The sequence below is a fragment of the Mesocricetus auratus genome, unplaced genomic scaffold, assembly GCF_017639785.1.
Source record: "Mesocricetus auratus isolate SY011 unplaced genomic scaffold, BCM_Maur_2.0 Super-Scaffold_2245, whole genome shotgun sequence".
In the NCBI taxonomy this organism is placed as follows: Eukaryota; Metazoa; Chordata; class Mammalia; order Rodentia; family Cricetidae; genus Mesocricetus; species Mesocricetus auratus.
This window is the reverse complement of record NW_024429180.1, coordinates 50,941,631-50,957,174: the sequence shown is the minus strand read 5'-3', so window position 1 is coordinate 50,957,174 and position 15,544 is coordinate 50,941,631. Positions and strand designations below refer to the sequence as shown.

The 15,544-nt window shown below is 43.5% G+C and overlaps 2 protein-coding genes and 1 long non-coding RNA gene across 9 annotated transcripts in view; 1 reads left to right on the top strand and 2 right to left on the bottom strand.

Annotated features, from left to right (window-relative positions):
- Sorbs3 (sorbin and SH3 domain containing 3) overlaps window positions 1-1,346 on the bottom strand; it is a 32,587-nt gene extending 31,241 nt beyond the window's left edge. For 2 of the 3 annotated variants that reach the window (XM_040735267.1, XM_040735291.1), the window contains exon 1: window positions 549-1,346. The gene's annotated coding sequence lies outside the window, so the exon portion shown is untranslated. The remainder of the gene's footprint in view (window positions 1-548) is intronic. The other variant, XM_040735226.1, reaches the window with a different exon arrangement.
- Window positions 1,338-10,879, top strand: LOC121136195. The gene is made up of 4 exons (XR_005873332.1): window positions 1,338-1,959; window positions 2,032-2,311; window positions 5,695-5,809; window positions 10,331-10,879. It is a non-coding gene; the product is annotated as an uncharacterized LOC121136195 (long non-coding RNA).
- Ppp3cc (protein phosphatase 3 catalytic subunit gamma) overlaps window positions 5,820-15,544 on the bottom strand; it is a 70,177-nt gene continuing 60,452 nt past the window's right edge. For 2 of the 5 annotated variants that reach the window (XM_013114101.3, XM_013114098.3), the window contains 4 exons: window positions 11,888-11,969; window positions 11,235-11,332; window positions 8,018-8,047; window positions 6,416-6,939 (listed from right to left, as the gene is read on the bottom strand). In XM_013114101.3, coding sequence (XP_012969555.1) covers window positions 6,770-6,939; window positions 8,018-8,047; window positions 11,235-11,332; window positions 11,888-11,969 — 380 coding nt within the window. In that variant the 3' untranslated portion in view covers window positions 6,416-6,769. Of the gene's footprint in view, window positions 5,928-5,983; window positions 6,278-6,415; window positions 6,940-8,017; window positions 8,048-11,234; window positions 11,333-11,887; window positions 11,970-15,544 lie in introns of those variants that run through there. The other 3 variants (XR_005873160.1, XR_001196532.3, XM_013114100.3) reach the window with 3 other exon arrangements.

Sequence of the window (15,544 nt, the reverse complement as noted above, 5' to 3'; positions counted from 1 at the left end):
AGTAACATTTCCACAACTGTCTTTAATGTAACAGAAAGCACGAGAACACAGGTAACCTCTAAGCACAAGCAAATAGTTCATCCTTCAAGAGAATCAACAGCTAGACTGGCATGTGTGACTGCCTCATCACCTAGGCAGAAGACCAGGACCCGAGCAACCCTGGAGAGGGTTGGGTGACACTCCTATTAGGAAGGAGAGCTATGGGTTAGAGTGCCATGAGTAAGGAACATGAGGCGCTCCTGATGGCATCTTTATAAAAGTTCGGAGACAAATGAAAATACATTTTCTTGTTTTAAATGTAGGTTTTCATTATGTAGCCCTGGTGACCCTGGAATTCACTGTGGGATCAGGCTGACCTCAAATCTGCCGTGATCCTCTTGCTTCATCGAACGCCCATCCCGAATCTCATCACCACAAATCACAATGTCTGGTTGCCTGCTTCTAATCGTGTGCACTTCACGCCGATATGCCCCCAAACCAAAAGGACACGGGGCGGGATAGTTGGAGCACTGTGGAAAGGGAGTGAAGGGAATGTGACAGGGACTTACAGGCAGGCAGAGGGAGTGGCTCTACTTCCGAGCTGCACCGAGGGATGGTCATGTCCACGTCGTCGCTGCTTGATCTGAAACCACCTAGACTTGGCATACAAGTGTAGACGATGCATAACCCTGGCTCAAACAAAGGTGTTATTTAGCACGTCTTGTCACGGTTGCTGAGGCGTGAGGCCAAGGCCTCCCAGGAGGGAATGTGCTCCCAGGATCATCTTTACCTTTGTGACTGCATAGATGAAGGCAGCTAACACTGACCCCATTCACTTTGGCTGGCTAGATAGGGGCAGGACAGCTCCCAAGTCCCAATGTCATGTAGTTCCCCGCTCTCAAACTCAATGGCACAGAGCTCTATTGTTAACACAGCTCACTGCTGGCATCCAAGATAAAAGCATTGTCCTTGTCCTTTGGCTGACCAGCTTTCTTGTTCTTTCTTACGGCTTTCCTATGAGCTTCTGACCATGACAAGAACTGAAAGGGATTCCTCCGTGTGACCCTAACCCTCCTCCTCAAGTCTCCCTGGCCCATCCTGGCTGCTTTTTAAACCAGTCTAATCGACTACAGGAAAGATGGGGTAACTGTCAGATGAAGTCAAACCCCATGGTTAAATCCACAAGCATTCTAGCAAACTGGAGCCTCATACCCAACACTGAGCTCTACGTCCACTCTTCCTCTGGAATTGTTTTCTGCCTGGAGAGGGAAAACTGAAAGCAAGAAACCTGGGTTCCACCGTTACCATAACAACTAGGTTAAATACTGGGGTTCTAGAATGCTACATCAACAAATCTTTACTGGTTAGGAAATCATCTTCAATACAAACATTGGGCAGAAAAACCAGATGATCACTAATATGAAGGAAACTGAATTGTCAGTGTGGGGCAGGATTTTCCTAAACTAGTATAACTGAGTGGTCACTCAGATGGGCCAGCATAGACTTAATTATCTGGAATGTGAACTTTACAGATATTTATAGATATGATACAGGCAACACTTGGGAGATCAGCTAGAAGATTTACATAAGGCAGAGGGAAGGAATTTGGGCTTCCTCATTTGAAGTCTGGAGAACTCTTGCACATCAAGGAGGAAGCCCAGCTGCATCTCACATGACTTAGAATATTTTTCTTATATACACCAGCTGCCTCGGACTTTGTGTTCGAAAGCCACATGGAGAAATACAACTAAGGGATCATGCCAAGGTTGAAAGGGCCTCAAAGCTACTCCATTTTCAGAGACCCTACCTTTGCTCCTTAATGTCACCAAGTGAGTCTTCTACTAACCAAACCAACAGGGCTTTTTCCTTTCCCATTCTGAAATGTCAGGAAATCTCTCCTAAGTTATCAGAAAAGAAGTGTTCTCTAGTGAGAGAAACTTGCTTCATTGAATAGCAAGCTATTCTGGAAGAAGAGAAAAGGTAATTACAAAGGAAAGTGGTAGGTGGGAACAATGCTGGCATTCCCTGACAGTCTGACGCCTCTATTCCTAGGCAAGGAGCCAACCAAGCATCCACCTCCATTATTGAGTAACAAGCTATGTATGCTTTGATGGTTAAAATCCAGTGACAAGAGAGGTACCTGTCATCTTGAGATTTCAAAGACAACTGAAGCTATTTACACTGTACCACACGACTAAGGAGCCCCCAGCACATGTGGACACATACCATGGATGTGTTATTATTCTGATTTTGATCAGAACACGGATTAAAAAGGGATGTTCCCTTTGTACCAGATAAATTTTCAAATTCCCATTTAAAAATTTAGTCTTTGGTAAGTGTAAAGTTTCATATGTATGTATTTAGCCACAGCTGGGAAGCGCTGTCTGTGTGGAGTATTTTAAACCGGTGCTTCAGAAGTTTGCAAAGGAGTGCTCTGCCATTCCTGGAAAACTGCTTTAAGAAGTGGGTTACTGTAATTTTTCTGAATGGGAGAAGTATCTGAAAAAGAACGTCCCTATAGACCTAACGTGAAAACTGAACAAGAGGGTAGTGTGTTTGGCATCTTTAGAATATAAGGGAAAGAAGAGCTTTGAAAACCCAAACACTGTAGAACTTTGTCAGCAGTTAAAATAGAGTTGTGGCCCTAAGCAAAAATAGCCGTCCAAGGGCAAACCTAAGGCAGGCATCCAGGAGGAACATTTGTTCAGATTATATTTGAAAAAATGTTAAAAACTTCTAATAAAGTTTAAAGTGAAGGAACAGCAGCTACGCCGGGCGGTGGTGGTGCTCGCCTTTAATCCCAGCACTCGGGAGGCAGAGGCAGGCGGATCTCTGAGTTTGAGGCCAGGCTGGACCGACAGCCTCCAAAGCAATACAGAGAAACCCTGTCTCGTAAAACCAAAAAAAAAAAAAAAAAAAAAAAAAAAAAAAAGAAACAGCAGCTATTACAACATATTCCTAAGGCTGTCCAAATGGGCCTGGGAACTGTTTGTGATTCCTGGGATTTGCAGAACTTCTCCCTGTTCCTGCTCACAGGGTCCTTAGTAGTGAGGGGACTCCACTAGTGGACTGTGCGCCATGATATGGTCTAGTGTAGGACTGACTTTTGTGGGTGGCTTTCAAAAGAAAGGATCTTTTCTACCACTGGGATTTGGGGAGAGAAAAGTATAAGGCACAAAGAGACAGTCTGAGAAGACAGCTCAGGCCTTCTCGTCCCTTCTCTGACTCCTCAGGACAGTTAAGATCCTGTCTTCTTCCACAATGCCCTCTCTCTGCTTCCCATCAAGACAGGGGCTAAACTCACTCTTCCTCTACTTTTTTTTTTTTTTGAGACAGGGCTTCCCTGTGCAGCCCTGGTCGTCCTGGAACTCACTCTGTAGACCAGGCTGGTCTGGAATTCAGAGATCCACCTGCCTTTGCCTCCCGAGTGCTGGGATTAAAGGCATGCACCACCATGACTGGCTGAGATAAACATTTTTAAATAATTTTATTCTTTTAAAGAATGTGTATATATGTGTGTGTACAGTGCCCATAGAAGCCAGGTGAGAGTATCAAATCTCCTGGAGCTGCAGCTATAGGCAATTTTGAGCCAGATGGCAAGGGTGCTGGGAACTAAACCTGGGTCCTAGGAAGAGCAGCCAGTGCTCTGAACCACTGAGCCATCTCTCCAGGCCCCTTTGTTCTTTTTCTTTCTTGTTTGTTTGTTTTTCAAGACAAGATTTCTTTGTGTAACCCTGGCTATCCTGGAACTCCAGACGAGGCTGGCCTTGAACTCACAGAGATCCACCTGCCTCTGCCTCCCGAGTGCTGGGATTAAAGGCATGTGCCAACAACGTCCAGCCTAAAAATTATTTTATTAAATTTTTTATATTTATGTATTTTGTGTATGCATGAAATAGTACACATGGAGACTAGAGAATAACTATCCAAAGTTGGTTGTCTCTTCCCCAGTGGGTTCCAGATCTGGTCATCAGGGTTAACGACAAGTGTCTTTCCCCTCTGAGCCATCTTCCTAGCCCTTAATTATTATTATTATTAGTGTTCATGAGTGCAAGCATGCTCACACCATGGCTCGTGTGTGTGGAAACCAGAGGACAACTTTCATGAGTCAGTTCTCTTCTCCCACCATGGGCTCTAGGGGTCATTAGGCTTATGTGGCAGGTGCTTTTCCCTGAGAGTCATCCCCACTGGCTCTTGTCCTTGGAACGCATTAGGTAGATAAGGATGACCTTGAACTTACTTTTGCCTCCACGTCCCCAGAGCTGAGATTGTGGGACTCACACTTGGCTCTCTTTTATGAACAAAGCAATCGACGTAGAAAGACTAAAATTCCCAGGAATGCTTTGCTCTCTGTCATGAACAAACTGCAAAATGTTAGCAAAGGTATTTATAAAAAAAAAAAACAGATGGGGACTAGAGGGATGGCTCAGTGGTTTAGAGTACTCATTACTCTCACAGAGAACCGGGTTCAATTCCAGCACCCAGAAGATGGCTCACACATCTGTAACTCTGGTCCAAGGCTTCAGATACTTTTCTTTTGACCTGTTTGTGCATCAAGTACACATATGCCATACCTGCATATATCCAGTCAAAACACTCATAAAAAAACCCACAGATAAACAAACCTCTCATTTTCCTCATTAAAATCACAATTTTTAAAAAGTAGAAGTCAGGGTTGTTTTTATGCTTTCCTCAAACCTTGCTATATTATAGTCTGTGATGCTTGCTTTAAAGCTAGACTCCCAGGACCCACAAGCCATCAGAGTTGTACAAACCTGCACTTTGCAAGCTTTGATCAAGGGTGCCCAGAACCCAACGGTCGTTATAAAGCTATGGGTGAGGGCTGTGACATGGCGCCTAGGATCAGACTGAGCCAAAAGTGGAGCCCAAGCAGCCCCAAATCGGCTACTAGTTCAGACATTTCTTAAAAAGCTAAAAGAGCCCAACAAGCTAGTCAGGAGTATGTTACACACCCGTAATGCCTGCACTTGGGAGGTAGAGGCAGGAGGATCAGGAGGTCAAGGACAGCCTCAGCTACATAATAAGTCTGGGGCTGGCCTGGGCTACACAATACCCTGTCTCAGGAATTAAAACCAAAGTCAGGTGGGGAGGTACATTCCCTAGTACTCACAAGGCAGAGGCAGGTGGAGTTCTGTGAGTTTCAGGACAGTCAGGCACACACAGTGAGACTCCATGTCAAAAATATAAAAATCTAGCCGGGCGGTGGTGGCGCACGCCTTTAATCCCAGCACTCGGGAGGCAGAGGCAGGCGGATTTCTGTGAGTTCGAGGCCGGGCTGGATTGATAGCCTCCAAAACAATACAGAGAAACCCTGTCTCGTAAAAACCAAAAAATAAAAAAATAAAATAAATAAATAAAAATTTAAGGGGCAATTATATGTGAACCTCTAATTTTGGATTCCAAATTATGCTACTCAAGGTTCCACAAAGTTCAGCCTAATGACCACTGAGAGATGAAGACCCAGTGACTAGAAGACTGTTTTCTCCTTAACTCTAGGAGACCAGAAGCTTTCACTCAGATGATCCCTTTAACAAGGTTCAATTTACAAGAACCCCAATCCCACCATCTAGTAAGTTCCTTTAGACATATAGCAAGTGACAGCATGCTGGGAGGTCACAGATGGACAAGGACAGATCTCGATGCTGCATGTCCTGAGGACCTGCAGAAAATACTCAAGTGTGACTTCCTTTGCAGATGGCTTCATCCGGGATTTAAAAATGGAACAAAAGAATCTGGGAACAGTTGACACTTTGAAAATCTTCCTTAACCTTCCGAGGGGACTTTAAGCAACTCTAAGAAAACCCTCAGTGTGAGTATTATTTCTATTTTTTTACTATACACGTTTATTTCTGTGTGTTCCGCAGTGCTTGTGCGACGCTCAGAGGGCAACTTCTGTGAGCTGGTTCTCTCCTTCCACCATGTGGATCCTGGGGATCAAACTCAAGTCGTCAGGCTTAGTCATCTCACTAGCCCACCCTCATTCTTTCTTTTTTAGGAGGAACTTTATTAGAACACATGAAAATGTATCGATGAATGGAGGTGTAGCTGAGTGGCAGAGTACCTCCATAGCATGTGTGAGGCATGGGTTCAATCCCATGTATCGCAAACAAACAAACAAACAAACAACCCCACAATCATGGAACTGAAGAGTCAAAGATAAATTACTGTGGGAGCCAGTCCCACCTGGATCTTAAAATCACTAGGATTAAGTTGTTCTCTTGGAAGTTCAAGTTTCCCCCAGAACAGAAGCAGTTTTAGCCACTGACAACGAGGTTTTCTTCATTGGTGCCAAGCAGAAAGGGGAAAAAGTGAAAAGACACATTGGAGTTAGCCAAGTTACAAGTCTTAAAAAAAGAAATCACCTCCCCAAATTAGAGAAGGAAGGGCTAACTAGAACCTGAGTCAGAACCCAGAGTTGAGGTTTTCTTCAAGTCCCTTTTTATTAGGGGAAAGTCTCCTTTATAGCACAAGATTCCAACACACACACACACACACACACACACACACACACACACACACACACACACATCCACTTCTAAAATTTGGACAAGGGGAGGGGAACAAAACAGAAGTACTTTCTATATATATTGAACATAAATTAAAAGAATTTATAAAATGGTCACCTTTCTTACAGAATAAATGCGACTGAATTACAGATGCACCTCCAAGTTAAGTTGTTTGAGTTGTTTCTGTTCCATTTCCACTAATAAATAAATACCATTTGATTGCATGGTTGGGACTCATCTGTGCTGCACGGGGCTCTGAGTCATTACAGGGCTTTCTTTCCGTGGTCGCCCCTTCGTGCAGCATGCGAGTGGACCATCTTCACCGGCCCGTCAGGATGCCCACCCTCTTTTCGGGGTGGCATTCGCTCATTAATTCTGTCTAGACCTCGGGCTTCTTCAAAACTTTGGATCTTGTGTGGATACCCTTTGATGGCTGCAGAAAAACAAGAGAGGGGTAGGGAGTGCTCATGGAGGTGACAAAGTCAACAGCTTAGACCAAGTTTCCGAGCACACAGCAATCTCCTAAGAACACACAGGAAGGTGGCACAGAGCACATATCTGGTGACAGGCAACGTGATTAATTAGCCTTGCTTCCATACAGCTCAAAGTGTGGTAGAAACTGTCACAAGAGTAAAAATTCTGGCAGAAATAATCTTGACAAAAAGGATTAGTTCTTAATTGGCCTCCGCACACCGGAACTGTTTAAGAGAAACCCGTTCGATTCTAGGAAAAGGTAACACCAGGAGGGCACAGCACAGCACTGCACACAGATCACTGCTTTCAGCACACGCATCACCCTGACCACACACAAGTGACAAGAGATTTATCTGCTCAAGACAGCTTTCTATGTTCACAGCCAAGAGCTGAACACTAGATTAAAAGCCATCAGCACAGCTTCTAGATACTGCCCATCTGATTCAGCTGTGAAATTTCTTTCTTGTGGCATTGGGGATTGAACCCCGGGCCTCACACACCCTAGGCAAACATTCTGCCACTGAACTACAAATCCAGCCAGATTCAATTTTGTATTGTCAAAGAATGAATTACCTCTTGGATCACTTTATCTAATAAAAGTGAATCTACCATACAGGTTTATCAATTCCAATGGTATTATTTAAATACGTCTCTATAGAAACAAAGATGCCTTAGTCTGAATGCCTTAGGGCAACTTCAGAAATGAAGCATCTAAATTCTGTCTGCTCTTGCCTCCACGCCTGCTAAGCTTTTGAGTCACTGGGCAGCAAAGCATGTCTATCTGCCTCTCTTAATAAGGAGCAAACTACTTAAACCATTCAACGACGGTCATGCCAGCTGCACAGGCTTCAGTCATTACATAAAACTGACAGACTCAGAAAGGACACAGAGTGTGATGGTCATCTGAGAAGCAGGGTGACATGTGGCTATGCTGAGTGTCACCCTCTCCTTTGATGTCACAGTTTAGAAATGCTGACGAAGCTTTGAGACTGGTGCACAGACACAGGGGCATTCCAACAGAGTGATAATGGCCATACCTTCCCGTGCCTCTGCTGCTTGTACTGTGGCTGAAAGAAGGCAGGAGCATTGGCACGCACAAACGAAGACAGAGAGAGTGAGTGAACCAACAGCAATGCTGCCAGGACAGACATCCCAGGGTCCCCCTGCCAGCCAGCCACCCGTCATTAAAGTCGGTTCTGAGTTAAGAAGAAATTAGGGGATTCCTGCAAAGAGCCGGAGGAGGGTGTGCACATGAGGCGGCCCGGATTAATGTTTCTAACATTTCTGGTGGCATGGGAATGCTGCTCTCTTCATGAGAAATGGCCAGCTGCTAGTTTGTGTCTTGTGATCGCACATCAAAATGACTTGTCAAATCAGATAATTTAACATCACAACTGTGTTTGAGTTTATAACTGCTCAGATCGTATCAGAAGAGCTGTTGCTGGGTCCTAATTAAAAAATCCTGCTTCTTTACTGTTCTCAAATGACTGATGTATAACCCATCTGCCTTTAACCACTTAATAAACAACAGCAATAGGGCAGCTCCTTGAATAGCTCTGGAATTTGGAAAGGAAGAAAAATAGGTTTTAAGTGAGGCATTACTTCTGATCTAGTGGTGAAGGACACTGATTTGAACTCAAACTCATGTACCCATCTGAGATGAGAGCTATGCAGGAGAGCAGGTCAATTACTAAGAAAGCCATTTTCCCCTTCTCAGTGACAGAAATGGAAATAATTTAAAACTGAGCACCAGCAGGGAAACTTCCTCCTGCCATTCTCTTTCAGACTGTAATGCACAGAAAGGTTCTGGGTACAGCAAGAAAGATCCCACTGGCATCCTGCCAACTCCTCTAATGGCAAGGGAGGAAGGCCACTCAGCAGTAAGACTACTGTGTGGCTTTTCCCATCACTAGGAGAAGGGGGAGAGCTGCAAAGCTACTGACCCTCCTAGCAACCCAAGTGCTTGTGTTTGCTGCCTGGAAGGGTCCTGTCAAAACCACTGCCACATCCTCCCTAACCTCAGATGGGCCTGGTAAGCTACATAAGGCAGTGACAGCACCTTCTCACAGAGCAGGGCACTGCACATGCAGCTGTGAGGAAGTGGGAGCCAAACCTTTGTCTAAAATTCTATGGGCAGTGCTGGTCTATTCAGCGTTTGAATTTGTGTGGTAAAGTATATACCAGGATCACATTTCAAAGAAAAGTAGTTTGCACTCATTTCATGTGTATGAGTGTTTTGCCTGTATTTATGGAGGTCAGAAGAGGGTGTTACATCCCCTGGAACAGGAGTTAAGTATGACTGTGAGTCATAGAGTCAGTGCTGGGGACTGCATCCAGATCCCCTGCAAGGACAACGGGTGCTTTAACTGCTGCGCAATCTCTCCAGCCCCTTAAATGTTCTATTACGTGTGTGTGTGTGTGTGTGTGTGTGTGTGTGTGTGTGTGTGTGTGTTACATTCATGAGCATGTGTGTGTGTGTGTTACATTCATGAGCATGTGTGTGTGTGTTACATTCATAAGCATGTGTGTGTGTGTTACATTCATGAGCATGTGTGTATGTGTGTTACATTCATGATCATGTGTGTGTGTGTGTGTGCGCGCGCGCGCGCGTGTGTGTGTGTTACATTCATGAGCATGTCACAGCACACATGGAGTTGAAAGCGTGTAGGCGTCAGTCAGTTCTCTCCTTCTGCACTCAGGTCATCAGGTCTGGCAGTAAATACCTTTTGTTACCCACTAAGTCATCTCACAGGCCCCTAACCCAATGGTTGCAAGATTTTTATTTTTATATATACAGTGTACATATCCACCTCCTTCTACCTTCATGGCCTCTCGATTTTTGCTTAATAACTCAATGAATCTATTTAGTGCTGTCCCTCATGAACATGGCTGTGAAGCCATCCATTGAAGGAAGCATGGTCAACCTAAGACCATACTCCTAAAGAAATGTGCAGGGTTTTGTTTTTGAAAGATACTTGCCTACTTCTGCTTTATTTTCTAATTAGTCATGTGAAATTTTCTGTGAACAGCTCTGATGAGGGTATTTTGGGGTAATGGAAGTAGCATGGGTGAGAGAGAGACAGAGACAGAGAGAAATGACTATATAGCTTCCTTACTTTTGAAAATTTATTGATCCACCAAGTTGTGTTAATCTAAACTTTTCAGGTTTTTGCTAGATCTTAAATCTTAAACCAAGGGCAACAAGAGAATTTTATAGATATGTTAACTTGGTATATACATGTTTGTTCACACCTTTTTGGACTTGGTCCCAACATATTTTATGCTTCTTCATTCCTGGTTTGAATCGGTGTTTTAATCAACTTAGGATTGTTTATATGTTATTTTTTCAGGAATGTCACTGACTTTCAGAGCTCACGCTGTGATGTCCAGTGGACGCGCAGCAGCCCACTCTATCAATGCAGTACAACTTATTCGCTACCAACAGGCAGAGGAGTTGCTTCTGATTTGGGGCTACCATGGTAAAACCACAGTAAACATCCTTATGCATCCCCTCTGATAGACATGCGTGTTAATTCCTCTTCCATTTTCTTGGTGTGGCGTCACATGTGTGGGTACAAATGTGTTTAACTTCACTGGCCATCACCTGGCCAAAGTGGTTGAATCTATTTATAAATCCACTAGCCTGGATCTAGTCCGGTCCTCCATAGACATGCCAAATACTGGATCTTGTCAGGTTTTTTATTTCAGCTATGCTATGGGTACGCAGTAGTATTTCACTACATTTTAGTATTCATCTTCCAGATGGCTAACTATGTTAAGCATCTTTGTAGATGTTTGCTAGCCATCTTGAAATCCTCTTTGGTGATATAAACTGAAAAAAAATCATTGAGCTATATTTGAAATTTCTTTTTTCTTATTATTTGTTGTCTATCCTGAAACAAAGCCTTGTCAGACATAGATAGTACAGAAATCTTCTCTGTGGCTTGCCTTTTCCTTCTCTTATGTATTTTCATAAGGATAATTTGACTTTAATAAACTTTTTTTTTAAGGTCAGTACTTTCTGTTTCTCATTAAAGACTCTGACTACTCCAATGCCTATTCTCCATACTTTTTTTTTTAGCTTGTTTTCACTTTTGCATTTAAATTACAATGTACCTTGAAATATTTTTTGGTGTACAGGTAAGAATAAAGGTTATGATTCATCTTCCCTTAGATAAATATCCATTGCTCTAGTACCAGGTCCTACACAAAGTCACTGATTGCTGGTAATGGGAGGGGCATCTTCATACTCACCAGTCTCAATGGTCTGCCGTCCTCCAGAGAGGACCCCCAAGGGGAGTGTGCCTGTGGGAGTGAGGCCCTTGAGGGTTAGCACACTCTCACTCTCCTCCCTGCAAAGGAACGGAAGCCCTGGTTAATGCCAGGGAGCCTCAGCACAGCCAAGTAGTGACATCATAAGGAGAGAGACAGATGAAGACAGGTCCCCTACCCGCATCTGACCCAGGCTTTCTGCAAACGCTTCAGATACAGTTAGCCTGTCCTTTTCCAACCAGAGGCACTAGTAGCCAGGCACTGTTCCCTACACTTTATCCCATTTGACTCAGCTAACAACATGTGAGCTAGGTCCTATCATAATTTCTATTTTATAGTCAAGGAAACTTGAGACCCAGAGATTCAACCCAAGGCAAACACAGCTAAGGAAAGCCAGAATTTGAACATGGGGAAACTGGCTCTAAAATCCATACTATAAACGTCTATATCTATGCCAGTACTAATGAGTGTTTTCCAAACTGTTACTTTCCTATGGAAGTCTGGTTCAACCTACACTCGACTAGAAGCCTTGCAGTTCCAGCACCAGATTGCAACCTTAAAAACACTACTCTAGAGCTAACTTCTAACCTACTTTGCAGATGCCTTCATCCCACAATGTAACAACAGAACCTTACCGAAGAACCGAAAAGACCCGTGCCATTTTCCCAATGGCTCTGACTTTATTCCTGATGATCTCTTTTCGAACTGAAGTGCCTCCTTAGAAAATACAAAGAACAAGTGAGTTAAAGGGATGTCGTTAACAGGACAGCTTTTTCAAATGCAGGATAGAGTGTCTTTTGTATTTAAATTAAAAGGAAACAACAACAAAAGAATCAAAATCTGATTTTTAAAGAACAATAACCTGGCAGGGGTGGGGTGCCCAGTACTCAGGAGGCAGAGGCAGGCCATCTCTATGAGTCCAAGGCCAGCCTGGTTGACAGAGTCCCAGGGCAGCTGAGGCCACACAGAGAAACCCTGGCTTGAAAAATCAAAACAACAACAACAAAATCCCAGGAAGTTGTAAGGAACAATAGGAAAGAAGAGAAGAAATGAATTAAAGAATGAATGAAGGGGCCACAAAAGACCCTGGGTCATCTATGGGGGGCAGGGAGTTTTGGAGGTCCAAAATGCTGAACACAGTGAGGGATGAAAGAGACAAAAACAAAGCTCACAACGACAAGCTGCTGCAAGCCGTGATCTCTTTTGAGAACGCTACAGGCCACCTTTGGATGCAGGGTCTGGTCTGCCAAAGGGAGCAGCTGTCCTGGACTCAGGAAGGGCTGCTTTCTTTCTCTGATTTCCAATACTCACGCCAGCAGTTTCTTTGGAATACTGCTAACGACTGGGCCACACAGATGACAAGGATGGGTAAGGCATCGTAATAAGCATATTGAAAAGTTAATGTAAGACTTGATGGTCTTTTCTTACTTAAGATTTAGAACAAACATGAAAGGTAAGATCCAGGCATACACCAGGAGATGGCATCCAAAAGGCAGACAAAGATACATAGGCTTTCCTTCCTCTCAATGCTGCTGGATCAAACAACAGGTTCACAGAAAACAACCGTTCCCGCTGAGAGGGAGGGTGGAAAGTCATGTGAAACTGCTCTACCACTGATTCAAAACCACTAGCCAATCAATGGCGGCAGAGCAGACAGCTAGAATTTAGCTCATAGCACATTTCTGTTGGATACCTTTCAGACAGCTTGAAATGTAGTGATCTTCAGGGAGAAGAAACACCAAGAAACAAGGAGATGAAGACAGACACATGGGAGGAGGGTGCGAGTTTACATGAAAGAGAAAAAAATCTGAGTGAAGTTATGGAGAGGAGCAGGCTGTTAGCCGACCAGCTCGGAGACTGCCTGCTCCGTGAGCGCTGCAGACGGACTCCCTTTTCTGTCCTTTCTTCCATGTCGTAACAATTTAACCTTTCATATCAATTCCCATCTACTATCATCTCATCCCCCTCATCATAAAAATAACACAAAGATACTGTTTGTGAGGCAGCACAAAGAACAAAAACAATGGACAAGAACGGTTTACAGATCTCTCAACAGCAACACTGCACTGCTGTCTGACTTGCCAGCACATCTCACTTTTCAGGAGACATTTTCTTTTTAAGCTTTCAGGACGTCACGTTGCTTTCTGTGGCTTTTGTCTCATAAAGACTTTGCTGAGGAACTTGATGATCCTTGGTGTTCACTTATGATTAAGTGGGAGGAGGGAGTTAAAAACTTCTAGAGCTGGGATGGGCAACAAATGGCTCTAAGCATTGTATGCTGGGCCTGTTAGGGAAATGAGTTCTTGTTTGGGCATTTACACACCACGACTCTTTTGGTTTTGGAGATCAGCCTCCAGACTTCAAATTAACAGCTTTATTTTACTTGGGTAAACTCAGTGTCCCTACCTGTTCCTCTATTCTCAGTTCTAGCAACTGGTACTGACATTCAGCAACCCCCAATCACTAATTAGGGCTTTAGTGTTCCCAAATAAACTAAATGAATATACGAATGCATTTTAAAGATAATCTGTTACCTTCTTCCATTACTAGCCTTAACATTTGATGTTCCTACAGCAGGAAAAGAGATTTGGCTTTGTTTTTCTTTTAATTAACATTTTAAGTTACCATACAAAGTACCACACAAAGGTCTCATTCTGGCATTTCCATACATGTGTTGTCATGTGTCTTCTAGTTTGCCTCCCTCCCCACTGTTCTCCTCCAATGAATTTGTTTTCTCAGCTCCCAAAAGTTCTATCTCCCTTTTTTGCATGTAACTTTTTACCTTTTTACTATGAAGCACAATGGGTTTCCTGCATTTATACAAAGCAAACTAGCCACTGCACGATTTGTTAAGCACATGCCTATAAAACTAATCACCCAGGCTGTCACCCGCAGTCTCTTTTGTCTAAAGGACACCACTCTTTTGCTTTTCACTGAGAATTTTTTTCTTCCTGCTCTTTGAAAGTCTTACTATGTATGAATACATATATATGCACTATAGGTTTTATTGTCTCTTTTGTCTAAAGGACACCACTCTTTTGCTTTTCACTGAGATTTTTTTCTTCCTGCTCTTTGAAAGTCTTACTATGTATGAATACATATATATGCATTATAGGTTTTATTGTTTTTTTTTAAGGCTGTATCTTCTCTTTGTATGCACACTCAGCAAGAGAAGGTCAGAAGACAAACTCCAGGAGTGGTTTCTTTTCTTCTATTTTGTGGGTTACCTGCTGCCTCAGGCCTGGCAGCAGGTATCTTAACCTATAGGGTCATCTCACTGTCCAGATTCAGGTTTGGGATTTCATATAATTGGACAATTAAGAATTGGGGGGGTCTGGCTTATTTTATTCAACATTATATTTGTAAGACTCATTCACAACTTCACTATGGTCCATTTTTATTATCACATACAGTGCCACTGTAGCACTATGTCACAATTTTATTGTCTTGTTTCGTTTTGTTTTTTGAGAGAGTCTCTTTACATAGATAGCCCTGACTGTTCCAGAACTAAGTAGACGAGGCTGGCCTCCAATTTAAAGAGATCTGCCTGCCTCTGCCTCCAAAGTGTTGGGATTAGAGGTATGTGGCACCATCAACTATACCACAGTTTATCACCTGTGCTGCAATAATCATTTGGGTTGCTTCTACCTTTTGGGCACAGCATGTGAGACTCTTGTATGTGTCCCAGGACATCTGTCTTTGCTGCACATATGCACATGTTTCTGGTATGTTTCTAGGATATTAGAATGCCCAGCTCTAGAGCATGTGTATGCTTAACTTTAGGTAACAGTTTAGCACCACCTATTAAAGTGAGATCTACCAAATTATACTTGTGTGTGTGAGCATTTCCATTACTGCACATGATAGCTAACACTGGATATGGCTCATGTTTAATTCTGGCCAATCTAGTAAGTATGAAGTATTATCTGTGGTGGTTGGAAACAAAATGGCCCCCCAATGAGTGGCACTACTGGGAGGTGTGGGTTTTGTTGGAGTAGGTGTGGCTTTGTTTGAGGAAGTGTGTCACTGTGGGGGTGGGCTTTGAGGTCTCATATATGCCCAAGTCATGTCCAGTATCTCAGACAACTTCCTGTAGCCTGAAAGATGAAGAACTGTCGGCTCCTTTTCCAGCACCATGACTTCCTGCACATCACCATGTCCCTCCATGAAAATGGATGGGACCACCAGGCGGTGGTGGCACACGCCTTTAATCCCAGCACTCGGGAGGCAGAGGCAGGCGATCTCTGTGAGTTTGAGGCCAGGCTGGATCGACAGCCTCCAAAACAATACAG